General features: G+C 45.3%; 1 protein-coding gene across 1 annotated transcript in view; it reads right to left on the bottom strand.

Annotated features, from left to right (window-relative positions):
- The window catches only part of LOC138289760 (alcohol dehydrogenase 1-like), a 510,381-nt gene that overhangs the window by 291,279 nt on the left and 203,472 nt on the right, over window positions 1-15,630 (bottom strand). The window contains exon 6 of the mRNA XM_069230194.1: window positions 2,534-2,794. Coding sequence (XP_069086295.1) covers window positions 2,534-2,794 — 261 coding nt within the window. The remainder of the gene's footprint in view (window positions 1-2,533; window positions 2,795-15,630) is intronic.

Here is a 15,630-nt window from a genome sequence, read left to right on the forward strand (position 1 = left end):
GTATGGTTTAATGTGGATTTATTGTGGGTAGGGGGGGTGGTGGGGCTTCAGCCATATATTGGATGCGATTGGCCTCTGGTTGGTACATGGTCGATAACACTATTGTATGGTAATACAGTATGACTATTTTGTATTGCATGGCATGCTCTGTACTGTTTGTTTACAGTTTCTAAAACTCAATAAAAACAGTTATTAAAAAAAAGAATGGTTTAAAGGAATACAGTGGCAGTAGCAAGACACCACAGTCTGGTTCTGCCTACACATGCCTCAAGCTGGACAATGAACATACCAATCCTTCCAATGACATACACTCAGACTGGTACAGCAGTTCTCTAATTACACACCAAGCAACACCCAAATATATACACACAGTGGAGGCTGGCCCTCAAATATTTGGAGGGGCAGCCACTGTCCAGCAGTGCCTGGTCAACACCAAAGGTGGGCTCGTTATAAACATATGGGCATATTTATAGTTTGTTTGCTGAATTAGCATAATTTTCTTTACGCAAATTGAGCGCAAACTTAACTCCATATTTATATTTTGATGCTAGACCTGTCTTGCGTCAAAATATTGAAGTTAGGACCATATTTACACTTTTTGACACAAAACTGAGCAAATGCAATTTTGTGTCAAAAAGTATAGAGCTGGCTTGCGTCATTCCAGAGCGCCAGCCGGATGCCAAATTTATGCAACTCCACAAGCCGGCGCAAAGGGTGGGCTAGTGTCTGGGAAAATTATGTTAGCCAGGTGGGGGTGGGGGGAAGGTATGGGGTAAGGGGCTTTTGCACCCAAAAAACGATGCGAGGCTGATTAGAGGCAACAAAAATGCCTTTAACCAGCCTAGCGTAATTTCCTGACGTAAAACCATCCATACCACATGACTCCTGCCTTATAAAAGATAGGAATCATGCCCACCACCCCAACGGCCAGCACAGGGGGCAAGGGTCCCCTGGGCATGGCCATTGCACCCAGTGCCATGTAGGGGGGCCCATTTCACGGCCCCCAATGGCACATTAAAAAAATGTCTAAAATACTTCCCTTTACTTACCCTGGGTCAGGGCAGGCGCTAGGGGACCTGTGGACCCATTTCCATGGTCAAACACCATGGAAAGAACCCACAGGCGCCCATACCAAACTCCAGGAACACCCCCACCCACACCAGAGGGACACCAGAGGATGGGGGGACCCCACCCTAGGTAAGTAGGGTAAGTAGAGGTAAGCACTTTAGAAAATGTTTTAATGTGTCATTGGGGGCTCTGAAATAGGCCCCTCTACATGGCACTGGGTGCAATGGCCATGCCCAGGGGACCCTTGCCCCCTGTGCTGGCCATTAGGGTGGTGGGCTTGACTCATGTCTTTTATAAGACAAGCGTCATGTGTTATGGATGATTTTGTGTCAGGAAATGACACTAGGCTGGTTAAAAGCATTTTTTTTTGCCTCTACCCAGCCTAGCATTTTTTTGGTGCAAAAGCCCCTTCTCCCATACCGCAACCCCCACCTGGCTAACATAATTTTTCCAGACACTAGCCCTACCTTTGCGCCGGCTTGTGGAATCGCATAAATTTGGCACTTGGCTGGTGCTCTGGAATGACGCAAGCCTGCGCTTTATTTTACGCAAAACTGTGTTTGTGCAGTTTTAAGTCAAAAATTTATAAATATGGGCCAAAGTTTTTAATGAACCACGACTGAGAACTCTGACATTCGGACTGAAAGCAGTGCAAGTTTCACAGTGCATTAGTAAGTTTAAAAGAATAAAATGAAAAAGTACGCACCCACTGCGTACACTGGCACGCCTCTGGTCCTCCTGCTTCAGTCCATCAGCACTGGTCTGGTCTGCATGTTGCAGCAGTTCTCCACGCCAACCTGAACACTGCTCTGATGCTGCTGATAATGATAGCAGCGTAAGAGCAGTGCCAGGAATGGCTGGAGTGGGCTGCCAAAACAGTCCTGCAGGCACTGGGGGCCTATGCCTGCTCTGAACCAAGCTGTCTTAGACAGCTGAGTACAGAAATTTATACTGTGCATTTCAGGCTCGCCGTCGCTAGACAGCCAGCCAAAGTGACATGCAACCTGTAAAGTGGTGGCGTGAGCACCGCTCCCATGCTGCGAGTCAGAAGCAGTGATCCCGCCCCCAAACAAGGCTCTGGCTGGGGAAAAAGAAAAGTAAAATGGTAATACATTCTCTTTATAACCATTTTATTTTTAATCTTTTGCAGCACTGGCAGCAGGTGGGCGATGCTCCTCTACCCTAATGGGTGGTGTATACACAAAAGATTAAATGCAACAGGATACTCATGATCTTACTCAAACAGAAAACAGATTCCATCCTGTGCTGAAATTGTTTAGACAAAGGAAAGAAAGTATGCAAAGTCAGCAGAACTGTGAGGCTATACTAATGATGATACAGTGCTATAAAAATCTTTTTTCAGCATAAAATAATAAGTGAAACAATTCTCCCTCTACCTTACACTTCTTGTGTATTTAATTTTTAGAAGGAAAAAAGAGCTACTGGTGAGAGAAAGTTGACATACCGTAACATCAATGATTCCAACACACTCAAAGGTATAGTCTGCTCCTCCATCTGTCATCTCAATGATCACCTCGTGGATGGGTTTGGTGAAATCCTGGGGACTGATGCATTCAGTGGCTCCTAATACTCTTGCCTTTGCAAACTTATCTTTATTGGTGTCAACTGCAATGATCTGTGCAGCGCCGGAAACTTTGCAACCCATTATGACAGACAGGCCTATTCCTCCCAGACCAAAAACGACACAAGTAGAACCAGCGTGAACCTGAAAATACAGAAAACATGGTAAGGAAATCTGGTCAAACTCCAAGCTTGATTTACTAAGAAGGATAAGAAAAATGTGCTGTTCAAATACGTTTTTGGAATTAACTTTGATATAGCACCACTCTCTTTCCTTTCAATCAAAATGGTTGGGCATCATTGTTCCCACAGCTTCCTTGTGCCTAAAGAAGTAGAGCCTCCAGATATCACTGATACTGAAACACCTAGGAGACTAAGGCCATGCTTATGAGAGCTCACAGGGCTCCACTCTATATGTAATGTGAGAGATTAAACTCCCGAATTCACACATTGACACTCATCACAACTGGTGTGTTATAATTCCTATTAGATATTATGGATGTAGACCATTAGGAGAGCACCAAAGAACGCCACAAAAGATTAGGTTGGATAACCTATTGATTAAAAAGTGGGTGTGGTCACTAAAAAATAAGCCTGTGCATATTCTAAGTGTTAGTTAAGCAGGTAAAGAATGTGTATAGTACTACACATAACCAATTATAGAAATCAATGTACACAACTAAGAACAGTGGAGTAAGTCTATGTGGTTGGGCCACCAGCACCAGAGAAATACAACCATGTTATTTTACAAATGGGCGAACTAACAGGAGAGACGTCACTGGTGGGCAATTGTAGGCTAAGAACTGTTAAACAAGGAGTAATAAGGCTCATCTAGGAAGCATGAGGTGTATGTGATAAGGTATTTTTTTTAGTAAACCAATGTTATTGATTTTTCAGAGCTAAACATTAACAGTACAGTGCAAACAGTATTACATAATCTGAGAGAACTTAGCCACACTGAGTGCAGTACAGAAGTCATGCAAGTCTACATTAGGCCCACCACCCGCCCAATGTTTTGTGATTTTTTGTGGTTAGTCTCTTGCAGCATAGATAGGTTCCTCTCATGCGGCACACTAAACAGCTAAAGCCGGGGTGATCCGGAGGCCCAAGCCCTGGTTTTGTCTCACTTGGCTCTTAGTGTTCCCAGCCCCAACAAGGCAACTTGGGTGTGGGGTTTATTGAATGCCCCAACACTAGTAAAAGTGCCGGAAAGATCTTTACCAAGTTTGTCACAGTAATCGGCTAAGTCCATATCATGTGGCAGAAGTCACCAGATCCATCTGAGAGGGAAAACGTGGAGAAGCTTGTCTGAGCTCACCAGAGTCAATGGGGTATAAGGTAGTTGAGAGCCATAAGTACTTCAGCTGTACCAACTTGGGGTAGGAGGATGAGGATATAGCTAATATCTATGGGGCTACCTGGGTGTCACGGGAACCAACCTCCTCCAATTGACCGAACCAGCATTCCTACAAAACGGGTAAAGAGATCAAGGGAGTTAATTATGAGAGATTTTTAAATGCAGAAGATATCATTTTTTTCTAGGGTACTCTTTGCCTTTAAGGGATTGTTTGTAGACATAACCATCTAGTTGATACAGGTCGGGAGGAGTGTGTGGTGATCTTGAAAAATCAAGGAGGTCCCATCCCTGGATGCCTGTCAGCTGTTCCAACCATTCTAACCACCACCCCTGCCAGAGAGGTGTTTCCAGGGTAAGTGTGTGGTCTTATCCCATGCAGCTACGCAGATCTCCAGGCCAGTAGGATCACTTGGTTTACTAGACGTGGTTCACTAATTATGATTTAATGCTTATATATAGCTGAGTTTATTTTTATAGGCATATGTACTGTAAATTTACTATGCATATGTTTATGTGAAATGGCTACTATTTGGACTTCATTTCCAGAAAAGGTTAGATTTGGAACTTCCCCTGGTCTAACTGTGAAACCGGTAGCAGCTGTATCTATCAAAAATTATACATGATGGGCAGTAATTTCTGCTTGAATGGATGACTCAGTATGGTCTATCTTTAGGTTCGTACCAAGCATACAATTGTCCTCTGATCAGTGTGCTGTCCTGGGTCCACAAGGGAGTCCAAGTGTTGCTGTAAATTGCAGAAAAGTGTCATTAATTTCTGGGTGTTTTATTTAAGGTTGAACTAAAGTTTGCTGAAATTAAAAGCTCTGTAGAAATCCTATTACATTACTCTGCAATTGAAATTGTAAAAATTGACACAAAGGCACAATTTCATTGAACTGCCTTATATTATACATGTTCTGCACGGGTAGGGCAGGGCTGGGACAACTGACTGTGTCAACCTATTCTGTGCCATGAGGATCATGTTTTTCTGCATTTGAGGCATAATTTGTGTTCCCTTTGAATATTAACAATAAATCTTCAAGTTATTTCCCAATGTGGCTTTTTCAACGTAAAAATCTAAAAACCAACTTCACTAAAAGAGGTATTTTTAGATTGTGAGTTCAGAGACTCCAAACTCCATTTTTCTATCTGCTCTCAAAGGGAATCTACACTTTAATAATATTGAAAGGCAGCCCCCATGTTAACCTATGAGAGAGATAGGCCTTGCAACAGTGAAGACTAAATTTAGCAGTATTTCACTGTTAGGACATGTAACACACATCGGCACATGACCGACCTTTAACATACACTGTACCCTGCTCATGGGGCTACCTAGGGCCTACCTTAGCGGTGCCTTAAATGTATGAAATGAGATGGTTTAGGCCTGGCAAGTGGGTACACTTGCCAAGTCGAATTTGCAAGTTAGAACTGTACACCCAGACACTGCAGTGGCAGGTCTGAGCTATGTTTACCGGGCACCCACATGGGTGGCATAACCAGTTCTGTAGGCCCACTAGTAGCATTTGATTTACAGGCCCAGGGCACCTCTAGTGCACTGTACTAGGGACTTACTAGTAAATCAAATATGTCAATCATGGATAGCCAATTACACATACATTTTATACAGGAGCACCTGTACTTTAGCACTGGTTAGCAATGGTAAAGTGCTGAGAGTATCAAAAACAGCAAAAACAGAGTCTAGCATCAACAACCTGGGAAGCAGAGGCAAAAGGTTAAGCCTAGAATGCCAAGTCTAACAACACCCTTACCACATTTCTGAAAAAAAAGAGGGCTGGATTTATGATGTTGGTGGTAACGGTCCCGCCGTCGACTTTTCGAATGAAAACCCGTCCTTTGCTGTGATGGCCCACTCACTGTATTTTGATGTTGGTGGTCCCATATATGAAAGCCTGCACTCGAACTGCCACCTCCGCCAAGAAACACAGCCCACGTCGACAGCAGATGAGGGAAAAGTGGATGCCAGCAGGACCCCAGCCACCATTACCGCTGTGCAGATTTGGATGCGTCTTACCGCCAAGAAGAACTGGCGGTCTGACCTCCATTTCTAAGTTGGTTGATTTGGGTGGGGGGGGGGGGGGGGGGCAGAAGGGGTGAAAACTCACCTTTTTCCCATTCCACCTCCTTCTTTGACTGGACATGACTAGACAACACCTTCCATCACTGCTGCCGCCAACCAACGGGGAAAGCACAACTCCCTTGTTGCCGGACTCAATGGTAGGGAACCCCCATTGCAAGAGTACGTTGGGTAGGAACTGTACGGGAGGTGGGAACCACTGCAGGCATATACATGTCACAGTAATTTTTTTAAATCACTGAGACATGCATATGTTCGGTACACAACTGGAAGAAGAATGTTATAATCATGCACTCATGAAATCGTTCCAGCTTTTTTTTGTTAATGCAACCTGTTTTTTCTCTCTCTTTGCTGCCCACGGGAGTGTCCAGTCTCATCACAACACTGTAAATAGTACAGTTCATTGCATTGTGCTGGTAATGAGAACTTTCTATTGCCAGAAGCTAGCCGCACTTAACTTAAAATCACTGCTCTCCAATGTTTATGTTTCACCTTTTTTTTAAATTTGAAATGTATGTAATATGTTTAAATATTCATGATCTTTTATCCAATAAATTGTGTAGATTAATATCCATTATATGTAAAATTCCACCAGTCATATCTGCTCCAAGAGACATAAACCGCTCCAGGCATTTCCCTCAATCTTTGAAATAATTCACATTCAGTGTCATTCGTGACTTTCATCATTATAAGTTACACATTCTCTAGCTTCTCTATCCAGTCATCTGTCTGCTTTTTCACATTTTCCCAATCTCTGGATAAATTAGGGTAGGGTAAAACATTCCTCTCCATCTGCAGAGTTTGGCCCACTCTGTATTCTGCTACGAGCATGGAGTTCCGGCAAAACTCTGCCAACCGCTGTGTGGCCGAGTGTTTTTCTGGTGTGCAGCTCACCAATGTTATGTTGGCGAGTACAAGCAAGAATTTGTGTCCCCTAGACTCATTTTCAGGCTCTGAAATCTCTCCTGGTTAGATTTCTCAATGCGGGCAGTCACAGCAGATCACAACTGTTCGCGTTGAGAAAGTTGCTACTCAAGTAGAAAATCTACTTGAGCAGAAGCAAGAAACAGCAGCACTCTCTGGAACGCCACATGGTGCTTTTTGCGCTGCTCTTACAGTACAGAAGGAGCTCCCAGCACCAAAAGTCAGTGCGAGCAGCGCAACATGCCCAATTCCGCATGCTTGCGGAACTCTACGGACGCTTGCAGAGTTTTTCTGTAACCCATGGAATTCTCCGGAGGTCTAAAGTTAAAAGGGAGATGGCAAAATCACTTCTAAATAGGACGTTATCTTGTAATGTTCAGCAACAAAAGGCACAAGCATTTTGTTGGAAACTGGCTTACTGTTTGAGGGGAGGGAAACTCTGCTCATGCAACAACCACAATTCTTGTCAGAGTAAAACAAAAGCAACCCCCAAATTAACCTGTGCTTAACCCTCTGGTTTCTTGGCACAAAAGCAGTCAGGCTTTACTTAGAGGCATTGTATAAAGTATTCATGTGGTACTTCAAACAGTAACAAAGTGAAAACTAAACACAAGAAAAATAGCCACCCCATTTAGAAATATAGAGTCAATTGTAATAAATTATATGACACCAAAATGACCAAAATCTAATTAGTAAAACCTGAGATATGCAACTTTAAAGGTTTAGATAAAAATAGTGCCTTAATGCTAAGCCTCCAACTGTGGTTATCTAGTCACGCTTGAAAAGGACAAAGTCACAAGCTCAGGCCAACCACGAAGAAGCGTGGGCTGGATATAGGAACTCAGTTAGGCCAGCTGAACAGAGTACCTTAAATCCAGGCTGCAGAGCATTGTGAGGTCCTGCTGAGGATGGGTTGCACAGCAGTGATTGAGAGTTCCTGCATTGAGGAGGTGTCATGCAGCAGCGGTTCTGAGGGGCTGGGATGTGAGGTTGTGTGTCAAGGATAAGTTTAGCAGCAGAGGTTTCAAGGAGCTGTGGAGCTGCGATGCTGGGTCCTGTAGCAAAGATGTATCATGCAGTGGTGGTTCAGGGGGACTGAGGAGTTCTGCGTTAGGGATGCATCACCCAGCAAAGCTTTGAGGTGATGTGTTGCACTGCCTCGGTTCTGCTTGGACCACAGGTTCGGCCGCTTAAGTGTCCGGGGCTGGGGTGACACCACTTGGGGGGGCAAGACTCACAGCAGGCAGAGTCCAAGGGCTAGGTTGAAGGTGGGTGAAGTCTTTCCTGTCCCTGAGGCTCCGAACATGAGGCTGGCCACCTAGCCCTTTGGTGATCCTCGGTTCAAGATGCAGGTGCAGTCCTCCTCACTCAGGCAGCAGGGCATCAGTCCTTCTTGCAGAGCAGCACAAAAGTCCTTTTGAGTCTTCTATAGGTCCAGAGGTGTACTGAAGAGTTGTGTCAGTCCAATTTTTATACCTGGTACCCACTTTGAGGCTTCCACCTGAGTGATACTTGGAATTTCCTGCCTCTCTGCCCTGGCCCCAGCATGTCTGGTGGCACAAAGGACTAGTGTCAAACCCTTTGTGAGTGTGCTCATGATGAGACGTTGTGATGGGCAAGTATGGTAGGTGACAGCTCTTCCCCTCATCAGGTCAGAGCTAGCCTATTCTGCCTACACCTATCCTCCTTTGTCTCACTGTCTACACGTAATACACAAAAACCTACTGCCATCCATGCTTTGTCATGGGACCCAGGATACAGGCTGGGGGCGCTTAATGGTTTGGACAAAAAAATTCCAACTTTCTAAAAATATAAAAACACCAAGGTGATGGATGAAATGTTTGAATGAATCCAAGCCACTGGCAATCCCTCAGGGCTGCATCCCAATCCATTGTTTTTTTGCCCACCATATCACCCAGTTTGGACCTAGCCTTATGCAAATCAGTCTTGACCCTGTTCCCCATGGGAATAGTCCAGCTCAAACTGCTAGTCCAGGTTCTCCCTGGACCAAAAACAAGCATCTTAGGGTCGGTTTCGGGGTATCACCCCTCATCAGCCAGGCTAGAATGAACGCAATGGCATAGTGAGCCTAGGACCCACATCTGGGCATACCTGACGCACTTAGGGTGACAAAACAAAAACAACAAGGTGATGGATGGAATGCTTGACTTAATCTCAGTCACTGTCAATTGCTTGGGCTGCACCTCAATCTATCATTGTTTTGCCCACCATGCCACCCCAATTTGGATCCAGCTATATACAAATAATGATCCCCATGTGAACAGTCCAGTCCAAACTGCCAGGCCTTATCCTACCTGGACTGAAAGTAAACATCCTGGGAATGGTTTCAGGATATCACCACTCATCAGCCAGACTAGCTTGTATCCAGTGGCACAGTGAGTCCAGGACCCACTTCTGGGCATACCCTGCCCACTTAGGGCAACAAAACAGAAACAACAAGGTGATGGATGGAATGCTTCAATTAATCTCAGCCACTAGTAACCGCTCGGGCCGCATCCCAATCCATAATTTATTTTGCTGACAATGCCACTCCAGTTTGGATCCAGCGATATGCAAATAAGTGTTGACTGTTACCATGGGGAGCAGGGTCAAGACTGATTTGCATGTGGCTGGGTCCAAGCTGGAATGGCATGGTGAGCAAACAAAAGATGGATTTGGACCCAGATCTGTGACTGGGGTGAATGTTTAACATTATTCAGCATTCCGTCCATCATCCATTTTGTTTGCATTTGACACCCAAATTGGGAAGGCAATGCCCGAATGTGGGACCCGTGCTTGCTCTGCCACTGGATTCAAGCTAGTATGACTGATGAAGTGTGATACCCTGAAACTGCTCCCGGAATGCTTGTTTCCAGTCCAGAGAGGACCAGGCCTGGCAGTTCAGGTCAGACTGCTCCCATCAGCAGCAGGTTCAAAACTAATTTGTATATGGCTCGGTCCTAGCTGGAATGGAGTGGGGCGCGAAAAGAAAATCAATGAATTTGGGCCCAGATCTGTGACTGGGGGTGAATGTCTGACATTGTACAGCATTCTTTCCACCATCTGTGTTTTTTTTGTTTTGTTGCATTTGCCGACCTAATAGGAAAGGGTATGCCCAGATGTCAGTCTCGTGCTTGCTAAGCTACCGGATTCAAGCTAGCCTGGATGATGGGGGTGATGCCCTGAAAACAGTCCCGGGATGCTTGTTTCCAGCCTAAGGAGACCCAGAGCTGGCAGTTTGTGATGGACTTTTCTTGTGGGGATCAGGGTCAAGACTTAATGGCATCTGGCTGGATCCAAGCTGAAATGGCGTGGTGAACAAACAAATGATACATTTGGACCCAGATCTGTGACTGGGGGGGGGGGGGGGGTGAATGTTTGACATTGTTCAGCATTCCAGCTGTCACCTGTTTTTTGTTTTTTTGTCCCGTGCTTGCTATACAATTGGATTCAAGCTTGACAGGTTGATGAGGGATAATGTCACTAAACCGGTCCCGGGATGCTTATTTCCAGTTCAGGGGGGACCTGGCCGGCAGTTCGGGCTGGACTGTTCTGATGGAGAGAAGGATCAAGACAAATTTCCATTTGGCTGGGTTCAAGCTTGAATGGTGTGGCAAGCAAAAAATAACAATGGATTTGGGTTCAGATCAGTGACTGGGGGGGAATGCTTGACATTGTTCAGCAATCCATCCATCATCAGTTTTTTTTAATTTTCTAAAAGTGGCATTTTCAGAATTGTGATTTGAAATCTGACCTTGCTGTTAAAGAAGGTTTTTAACTACAATTCAATTGGTTAGGTTAGAGAACAAACTCAACTTTCTTACCTGCACGCAAAATAAAAGTTATCATTTATTAAATTTAATAAGGTAACCCAAAGTTATCCTATGTGAGAGCTAAGCCTTGCAGCAGTGAAAAACTAATGTAAGCGTTTTCGCTACCAGGACATGTAAACATAAAAGTAAATGTCCAGCTTTTTTAATACACTGCACCCTGCCCTATAGGCTGCTAAGGACATAACCTAGGTGTGACTTAACTCTATTAAAAAGAATGGTTTAGGCCTGACAAAATGTTTAATTTGCCAGGTCAAAATGGCAGTTAAGACTGCAGACACAGGCTGAAATGACAGGCACAAGGCTTCTTAAGTGGGTGACACAATGAGTGCTGCAGGCTGACCAGTAGCATTTGGTTTACATGTCCTGGGTACATGTAGTACCAATTTACTAGGGAATTACAAGTAAATTAAGGCCCAAATTTAATGGGATTTGGTGCAGTGCAGCAAGCCACCTTCCTGCATTGCCTTGCATTAAAGTGAAAGGGCTGAAATGTGCCATATCTATGACATACAGCACATTCCTGTCCTTTCCCCCTGTGCCCTGGGTACATGTAGTACCAATTTACTAGGGACTTACAAGTATATTAAGGGCCAAATTAAGTTTAAGTGGATTTGTCACAGGGCAGTACAGCAAGTCACCTTGCTACTCTGCCCTGCATCGAAATGAAAGGGCAGTAACAACCCATATCAATGGCATACAGCGCATTCCTGTCCTTTCCCCAGTGCATGATGCAGTTTCACAGACTAGCACCAGTGGGGTCACCCTTACACCATAGTGGAAGGAACACCTTCCTCACAAAAACAATCCTGGGAGACTTTTTCCTCTTTCTATGTGTGCTGCACAATGCAGATGATCCTATTAGTTTGTAGCATCAACTGTAAGCTCCTTCAATTATTATTTTCCTAACGGGGGTCGGTTAGTGAAATCAGTGAAAACAATGGGCCATATTTATACTTATTGACCAAAACTTCGCCGGCGCAGTTTTGCGTCAAAAATATTACCGCCGGCTAACGCCATTTTGGTGCGCCGTGCGGGTGTCAAATTTATACATTGACGCACGGCGGCGCAAACCACAGGTGGGAGTCATTATTTTTGACGCACACCGCAGCGTCAAGTCGTAAAGCAAAATGACGTTAATGTGGCGGAAATGACTGTGGGTCGATTTACGACCTCGCAAACCGGATATGCGCCGTTTTTTGACGCAATAGCGTCAAAAAACCCAGTGAACACTGCCATTTCCCCAGAGGAGAGCCAAAATGGATCCCAGATGCCACTACAGACCCCAGGAAGATGACAACAGACCAGGAACCATCCAGGAGGACCCACACACGAACCAGGACACTTATAAGAAGAAAATAAAGTGTCGCTTCAGTGCAGAGGAGCAGGAAATTCTGGTGAAAGAGGTGACCGAACACCAGCACCAACTGTTTGTCACCTCAAATTTGCCAATCAGTAGGAGAGAGGCTATATGGCAACAAATTGTTGACAAGATTAACAGTGTGGCAGAAGTACGCAGAACAGTCATCGAGTGCAAGAAACGCTGGCATGACTGCAAGCGCAGGACCAAGGAAAAGATGGCCAGGAACAGGAAGGCAGCACTGCAGACTGGAGGTGGGAGTCCAGCACACCAGGAGGCCCTGGACCACATTGAGGAGATGGTCGCAGCCATCATCCCTGAGGAGATCGTCACAGGTATTCAAGGACAGGACAGAGCAGACTACCAGGAGACAGCGCACATGCAGGGTAAGTCGCATGGGGAATTAAAATGCACTAATGTTAACTGTAAGCAGGGGAGTGGACATACCTACTACACATTGCATGTAAGTCATCATATACATGGAGTGGCATGGGTAAAGGGAGATGGCAAGGGGGCATGGCCTGCACAAACAGAAGCTGGGGCACACCATTACACTACACCAACAACAGTCCCATGGGGCATGCTGCCATGCCAACGATGGAGCAAAGGGAAGGCCACGTCAGGAGGGAAGGCCACAACGTCAAACTGACATCCCGGCACACGTCAGCCACCATACCCCCTACAGTAACTAGGGCCCTATTTACAACCTCTAGCCATACCGACAACTGGAATGTAACTGCGACAACAGTTGCCACTACCACTTCCGCTCTGTGTGCAGCTCAAGTAGCCAATGGCAGTAACCTCCCCATGGATCATACACACCTAAATTAGGGAGTTGAGGATGACAACTTCAACAATCCATTGAAACATGACAAAGGCCCCAGTACTGTCATATGTCAATGCCCATAGTTGTTGCAAACATCAGCCAATGTAAACAACAATAGGAGCAACACAGCACTAAGGACATACCCATGCTGCATATGTCAGGGTCCATCCTGTGCCTGGGTCACAATGTAACATCCCAAATGTCATACTGCTCAGACAACAGCATTGAGGGGGGGGGCCACATGTAACTGGACACTGAAATACACCTCCACAGTCAGAGGAGGAAATAGGACACTGATACGACAAACAGGTCAATCCAATGTACCACACATTCCCCAACATCAGCAGAACACATTACCAATGCCAACATCCATATCGTGTCATAACATTGTATTGCATAGGATATGCCACATGTCAAATACATTTAAGTGGATGTGAAAGATCAGAGACTGGGGCAATCCAGATTGTCAAGTGTGCTGCCAGTGCCATCAGAGCACCCACAGCCAGTGAAAGGCCTCACCATGAGAATGGATGTAGACAGAGGCTTGAGTAGGACAAGAAGGTGGCAATTCTCTATTTGGCCAAAGCCAACACCTAGAAGAGATGATGCCGACAAGTCTAATAACTCAATAACATACATGTGACATGCAGGTGGGCCATAGGCCTGAGAGAATGCCCATATGAAGGACTGGAGCAATGAACACGAAACAAGATCACAATGTGAGTTCATCACAAGGCAGGCATGTCACATCACTCATGCCACAACACAGATACACTAATTGTACCCTGTTTCATTGCAGAAGAAGATGGATCTCCTGCGGATATACCTGTCCCAGATTACCCTGATGACATGGATGATGAGCCGATAAACATTCCCCAGGAGACTATCCAAAAGGTCCTTGAAACCCTCCAGACCCCACCTTCAGTCACAAGGAGGAGCACAGAACAAGCAGCCATCGCAAAGGATCCATCCACCACCCCTATTGTAAGACCTGCCAGCTCCAACACAGCTGAGAACTCAGACGACACTGGCACTAGCTTTGAGAGAACTGTAGTCGGAGTACAGCGGGAGCTGGCCAAGGAGGTGCGGTGGGGATGCAAACAATGGCAGCCAGCCTTGAGGGGGTGCGTTTGTGCATGATGTCATCTGCAGATCAGGCAGCAGCTATGCAAGCCCTAACATCTATCTTGCAGGAACAGCAAAAATCCCAGAAGGAAATCAGCACAGCTGTAATACAGTTGACCCAACACCTACAACAGCAATCCTGTCAACGCGCGCACGAATGCAACATTGAACCCCTCAGGGCCGACCTGGCTGCCTACCATCGTGATGTGGCTGCCATTCTCAAAAACCAGCAGATCCTCCTTGCTGCAGCACTGCCCTTAAGACCTTCGCAGGTAGCAGCGACCGGGATGTCTGACTCCACGTCTTCTAACACTGAGGTGTGTGTTGTCCCTTCACAACCACTACCACCAAGGGCAGAGGAGGCAACACACTCATCAGAAGAAGAAGACATGGAACAGATCACATTCACAAGGAAAATGACCCGGAAGCACTAGTCCCTGCCACATGGTCAACTATTACTAAGGTCCTGCGCTTTGTAACATGGCAGTCTTGCCACAACTCTACTTAATGACTGTTCTGCTTACCACTGTATATCTTGTCAGCCTGCCCAGTGATTGTCTCTCGCCTACTCATTGGCAAATCCTGTCCCTCTGCACTGTCTGAACATCAACCCCAGCATGTCAAAAGCATTTCCGTAACCTCTTGTGTACGATCACAATGTAAGATGTCACTATAATGGACTCACAATCATGGTCAATGTACAGATAGCACTACAGCACTTTTTCAATAAATAGCACTTACACAACAAATCTGTCTCTGTGTAATGTGACATATCCACTGTGCAGTAGATAACTGAAATGTGCCTACTGACAAATTACATAGCTTGTCAATACAACTGTCCTGATATAATGATGTCAGATACATCTGCACAGTGCCCATGATTGCATCACATTCTGCCCATCCTGAGGGACATATCTGATGAAGTGAGAAACCATACACCATCATGCTGTGTTGGACAGAAGAATGCTTCCTTAAGAGATATCTAACTCATCAAATAGTGGCCGCAAAATGTTGTCACCATTCAATACTAACACATATAACAGTGCACACTCATCTAAGCAAACACTACAAAAACTGCATGAATGAAGGTGTCTGAGTTTACATCCAAATAGGTAATCATGCTGAACTGTGTCACAAATGACGTATGAGAGTCATGAAGACAAGAATACAAGAGTGCCTACGAGAACTCATCTTATAAGGGTGTCCTTGATCATCACACTGCAGTCAGATCTAAAACTGTTCCCCTAATACCAAGTCTGGAAGCACTGTTTGTGACGTAGAAAACACAACAGAAACACATTGTCATCCATATTAACTGTGATTGGTGGTTGCAACGAAGGGTGGACACTTTGCAAGGTAGATCTGGGCTAGCTGCCAATCATACAGCTCAGTTGGGATTTGTTTGTAGCATAGGACACAAATGTAATAGTACAAAATTAATGTACACTGATTCCAAACCCAGGAT

Source organism: Pleurodeles waltl, chromosome 1_1 (genome assembly GCF_031143425.1).
Source record: "Pleurodeles waltl isolate 20211129_DDA chromosome 1_1, aPleWal1.hap1.20221129, whole genome shotgun sequence".
Classification (NCBI taxonomy): Eukaryota; Metazoa; Chordata; class Amphibia; order Caudata; family Salamandridae; genus Pleurodeles; species Pleurodeles waltl.